We start from the raw sequence: 6,000 nt of genomic DNA, 5'->3' as shown, positions 1-6,000 counted from the left end.
ATCTTTAATTAATTAACCTACATGCATAAATAAATCCAGTCAAATTAAGAACCTCAAAGTCACTGAAATTATGAACTTGACAATGAGTTGAGATTTTTTTTGTCGGCAATGAGAACGCCGAAAATGATTGCAGTTGGAGTGAAATCAACACACAAGTCTAATGGTGCAGACTATTTTCTCGACTTGCCTTCTTCTTTCTTCACCGAGATATTCTTCACCTGCTTGCCTGTGAAAAGAGCAGATCTCCATTGATAGCAGCAAAGAAGAGGAATAACTTCACAACAACATTTTACCATTAAACAAAAAACAATGATGACCTCGCTCATTAAATGGGGTTGAACTTTCAACATAGAGTACAATTTTTTTATTTTTTCAGAACTGAATCGGAATGACGATGCAGCAGGAAGGGTGTCACAAAACGGCACACAATTTGAAACATATATTAAATATATAAGATGCTGTAAATGAGGGTTATTTCCAGTCTCAAGTGAAACACTTCAGTCTGCAGTCAGAAAATATTCCATACATAACCATAAGTGTGCAGAACATAGAGGATGACATTTTGAACATTTGTTAAAGTCAAGCAAAACTTTATGAGTTCCTTTATATGAATGAAATGAATGAATGAATGACGTTTTAAGGCCATTTTCCCCGCTAGAGCAGGGGTTTAGCCTTGCGGGCCCCATGACAATCATGGTTCCCTGTTTGAGGCAATGTTTTTATGGCCGGATGCCCTTCCTGACGCCAACCCTTGGTCATGCTCTTACGATGCGCAGGGATACGGTGTACCTATTCTAAACCGGGGTACACACCGGGATCATTCATCCCAGCAAGCTGGTACTCGATTAGCCGACCTCGGAAGGACGACAGGCTGAGTCAACCCCCCTGGCGTTAATTCAGCGATCGACCGGGATTCGAACCCAGGATCCTAGGATCCCAAGCCGGCACCCTAACCGCTAAGCCAACACCAGGCTATGATATGGTCACCAACACCAGTTCCTTTATGTGCCATATAAATGATATGGTCTTGTACTGAAAATATCAGATTTAATAAACAATTAAAACTGTATACATCTTTTTGACTAACCCTGTAACACGATAAAATGAGTGCAAATATATTCGTGGTGTTTGCTTTAATTAAACACATTGATGAAGGATCTTTGTCTTCCATTAAGCTTCTCTATAATTTGACTTTTATTTGTACAGAAAATAATTGTAACAGCTTCTCAATGTGAAACAGCGTTCGACTCGGTTAACATTGGCAAGGTATGTATTTTGTCCTTACCTCTGCGGACTTTGCAGACCCAGGGCATCATCGCATCACAGTGGCGGTCACTCCATCGACCCAACCAGTCAGTGGTCACACACTGCTCCGTGCCACGGGCATTGTTTGGTTCACCAGGGCGCCAAGTAACAAATCGAACCTGGAATTTTGTTGTGCTTAAAGTTAAGGGTGTAGTACTGGTGAACAGGTGATTTTTTTTTTTGTTTGTTTTTTAGCTGAACAGTTTCCTTATAGTCTTATAAACAAGAATCATGCTATTAGAGGTCATAGAAGTACCCCTAATTATTGAAAAATTCAAATTTCAATTCAATTCAATATAATATTTTGCATGAAATTTGTTATAACTTGGGAAATGCATCATTCTTTTGGGCTGAAATTTGGACAGGATATTCAGAATATCACTTCCTTTAAAATGATGAAGGCTTTTGTTTATAGGAGTAGCCATTGTGGATTTATTGAAGGACAACCAAGTTTTATCTGGTAATTGGCATAATTAGCTAATTAGTGAACATTTGACATAATTTCACAAAATCCTCTCATCAGGTAGTAGAGTAACACATGTATAATACATGTACCAAGTTTTGTGTGAAAAGAATGATAGGTGACATAGAAGATAGAAGTAGAAATGTGTTCTTTGTTTTTCCTTGTTTTTTATTGACGGTCTAATTTATGCAAATTATATGCATGTAATATGACAAAGAAGCGTTGAAACTGGTCTGAGTTAAAGCCAAGATTATATCTTTCAAGAAAAACTGAAAATTAGATATTAACTTGTAGTGTAGCAGCATAGCAAACCTGTTGTGCATTTTGTGATACAAGCACCAAATTTGGCACAAATGTACATTAATATGTTGCGAACATTTTCAGATATTGGGCCACTTGAAATTCCATAATTTTTGTTTTTTCAAATTTTTTCAAATTTCGTAATTTCAAATTTTTCGGGTGACACCGTCACAATTTCGGTCTTCGAGGCCGGCCGATATAGTGGGGCGGCTTAGCCCAAATATTCAAAAGAATTGTGCATTTTGTGATACAAGCACCAAATTTGGCACAAATGTACATTAATATGTTGCGAACATTGTGTGGTCAGCAATGAAGACGAGAGTCTGAATTACATGTATGCAAAAGACCTTGTGAACCAGTGAAGCAAATACACGGGTAAGCATGAATTAAATCTAGGGCATGATATAATTTCCATGATGTTTACCTCTACACTCAATGGTGGAAGGAGGTAATGTTTTGATCCCAGCTTGTCTGTATGTCTGTTTGTCTGTTAGTCCACAAAATTCCAGACAAAGCTTGTAGTAGTGGTAGTTGTAGTGGTAGTGGTGATAACAGAAATTGTTATATAGAACTGAACTTATATTATTATTATATGCAGAAAATAACTTCATTTCTATATGCCCTGCAGTGGACAGGTTAATTGGTTTATGCACTGAAGGGGTCACCCTGGTGTGCACTGCTGTGTTCTGCCTCACTGAGTTGTTCAGGTATGATGTACTCAGCACAAGCTTCCGGTCGGCCCGGAGGTGGGGGTGCGGGGCCTGTCACGGAACGTCAAAACAAACGGCCTGCCGGGGCCGCCCAAAAGTCGGGCGTGAGGGGCGCGTCCACTAATGGAACGCCTCTCGCTTCCCAGATCGAGGGCCACGTGGTCAGGAGAACCTCGTCCCTTCCGGTCACACTTTGCCTATCGGCCGGCCTCGAAGACCGAAATTGTGACGGTGTCACCCGAAAAATTTGAAATTACGAAATTTGAAAAAATGTGAAAAAACAAATTACGGAATTTCAAGTGGCCCAATATCTGAAAATGTTCGCAACATATTAATGTACATTTGTGCCAAATTTGGTGCTTGTATCACAAAATGCACAATTCTTTTGAATATTTGGGCTAAGCCGCCCCACTATTGACTTTGTTTTTGTATAAAGGCCTCTCAAAGGTACCTATGTAGTTTTCTCAATTTTTCACCAGTACTACACCCTTAAGCTCATCCCTTTCTACCCTGCCTCAAAACCATTCCAACTCCCCTTTCTTCCCTCTCAAAACAGCCTAAATGATAATTGTCGTTTAACATTTATTCTTAACCAGCTGGGACACCCGTTCTGCGAATGGAAAGAATTAGTCATTATTGATGCCATATTTTGTTGCAGACTGCACCACACCGCAGTATTCAAAACTCGTGAAAACCTGTGGCTTTATCATGGAGAGTTTAATTGAAAATAATGTTTACATGCACGATTTCTGTTGGCACTGTTCAGATCTCAATTTATCGTGCTTGAGGCCCACCATAAAGAGCTAGATGTCTCAATAGGGAGCTCTGTTCAAATCATAATAGATTGTAAGCAGTATTCATCACATTTCACAAAATGTAATAATTCTGGCTTCTGCTCCAGCCCAAGGGTAGCAGGTGGGATGGTTGGAGAATAGGGACCACCGAGAAGGCAGGCCATGACGCAAAATAACCCGCCGTTGCGTGGGGCAGACATTTGTCAAGGGAATATATAACGGTCGCTCCCTGAAAAAAGCAGGCAGTGTATAGCATGAACCTCACTCGAGGGCTGAAGGACAAAAAGCTGAGGCCTTTTATGTGCTATGGCATGGGACACACCATATACGTATAGACAAATTCTTGGGAAAAATGTCAGGGGCATCGAAAAGGCCCCTTTATACGGAATGTGCCATGTCGCAAACTATAGAAAATAAGGGACATTCCATACCTTGTGGAAAATTCCAGACGATAGAAAATAAGGGACATTCAAAAAATCGCGTGTGCATGCTGGATTACCCTCGTGTTCTTAGGAGGAACCAAGTAATGCTCGAGAAAAGTTCACTTAAAGGGGCGCCAATTTAATTCATACAGCTGCATGAAGAGGTAAATGTATTTTAACCTATATATGTAGGGGACCCCTTGTGTCATCAAAATATGTGCGGTATTGTGTCACCATGAGGTATTCAAAGAAGCAGACGATCATCCCTGTCATGCATCTTGTCAGTTTCAGGTTTCGTCTCGAGAGTGCGTTAAAGCAAACGAATATTTATCTCCGATTTGTTCTCCGAGTTGTCTTTATTGGTTTCAAGTCAACAAAATATATCTGTAAATGAAAATTGTTTTTCCTTTTTTTTTGCCAAATAGACCCACAATGCAATTTAGTTCCGGGACAAATATGGCGGCTTCCATGCTCTGACATAGGTGACGACGGAGTGGAGAAGATCTCCAAACACGATGGGATATTATAGATAACTTCTTCGTCTTCATTTTTGTTCTTTCAATTCCGTATACATGTTATGTTTAGAACTAACTTTTTGTTCGTTATAAATCTCAATTGGAATATAGTCACTCTGTGAAGTATCTTCTCACAACAGGCCTTGATGTCGGCAAATGTAAGAGATAGAAAATAAGGGTCACTTGACTCACTTGACTGACTGACTTGACTGGTCACTTGACTGACCTCTCCATACAGGTTGCTTCTGACAAACCAGATGTGATCTGCTTAACAGAAACTTTCCTCCTTCATGATGTCTCTGATGCCTTGGTATCTCTCCCAGGTTACTCCCTCCTCCGGTATGATAGACCTGAGCCTCGTCCTGGAGGTGGGGTTGCTATCTTTATAAAAAACTCTCTTCCTCACTCGCCCTCCACTGCCCTCTCTCCACCTCACTCCCAGGAATACCTTTGGCTACGGCTTCCCCTTCGCTCCCACCTTTTGTTCATATGTGTGTTGTACCGTCCACCAATCAGCGATGACTCCATCTACATCTCACTGTCTGATAATATGGACCAACTTCTATCTACCCATCCCAACTCTCTCTTCCTCATATGTGGTGATTTCAATTGTCACCATGCCAGTTGGCTGGGTGTGGGTACCTCTCTCACCAGCCATGGCTCTTCAGCAAAGGAATTCTGCGACTCACTGGGACTGACACAATCTGTCAATTTCCCGACCCGGATCTCAGTCAACGGAGCATCTTCTCTTCTGGATTTGGTTATGACAAACTTCCCTGAAAATGTCTGCTGCTCTTCTTCTGCTCCAATCGGCTCATCTGATCATGTGCTTGTCAAAGTGGACATCTCTCTGACCATTCTCAGAGAGCCTCCTCAGCGTCGACGAGTCTGGCATTTCACTCAGGCCAACTGGCACGGTCTTCAAGCAGCCATCAATCATCTGGACTGGTCTCCCATCTCTACCGCCTCTGACATCAACTCATCCTGGGAATTCTTTCAAAGTAAATTGCTCTCTCTCATGCACAGATTTATACCATCTCGTCTTCAGTTGTCATACCCTTCCTCCCATCCATGGTACACGGAATCTTGTGGTGAGGCTGTTGCCCTGAAACAACTTGCTTTCGTCTCCTGGAAAGCAAATCCAACGGAAGGAAATCTCATTTCCTTTCACAAAGCCCGAAACAAGTGTGTGTCCACCCTCAGGAGAGCCAGGAAACAATATCTCACCATTCTCAAGACCGAACTCTCTTAACTGTCTCCCTCTTCCAAATACTGGTGGTGTCTGGTCAAATCTGTTTCTGGTGTTTGTTCCCCCTCCATCCCCTCCCTCACCTCAAACGGCTTAACGGCTGACTCCGCACGTGAAAAAGCTGAATGCCTCAACTCTGTGTTTGCCTCTAAATCTTGTGTCCCAAACCCATCCCTCTCTGTACCCACCGTACCCAGTCGTACCCAGCTGCTCCTGGACTCTGTGTCCTTTCCTCCTGACAA

The 6,000-nt window shown here is 41.9% G+C and overlaps 1 protein-coding gene across 1 annotated transcript in view; it reads right to left on the bottom strand.

Annotated features, from left to right (window-relative positions):
- LOC137437519 (macrophage mannose receptor 1) overlaps positions 1 to 6,000 on the bottom strand; it is a 108,072-nt gene that overhangs the window by 49,853 nt on the left and 52,219 nt on the right. The window contains exons 15-16 of the mRNA XM_078766013.1: positions 1,286 to 1,424; positions 188 to 226 (exon numbers count right to left, since the gene is read on the bottom strand). Of these exons, the coding sequence (XP_078622139.1) occupies positions 188 to 226; positions 1,286 to 1,424 (178 nt within the window). The remainder of the gene's footprint in view (positions 1 to 187; positions 227 to 1,285; positions 1,425 to 6,000) is intronic.

This window comes from Myxine glutinosa, chromosome 12, assembly GCF_964187855.1.
Source record: "Myxine glutinosa chromosome 12, kmMyxGlut1.1, whole genome shotgun sequence".
Classification (NCBI taxonomy): Eukaryota; Metazoa; Chordata; class Myxini; order Myxiniformes; family Myxinidae; genus Myxine; species Myxine glutinosa.
This window is presented reverse-complemented; position numbering and strand designations above follow the sequence as displayed.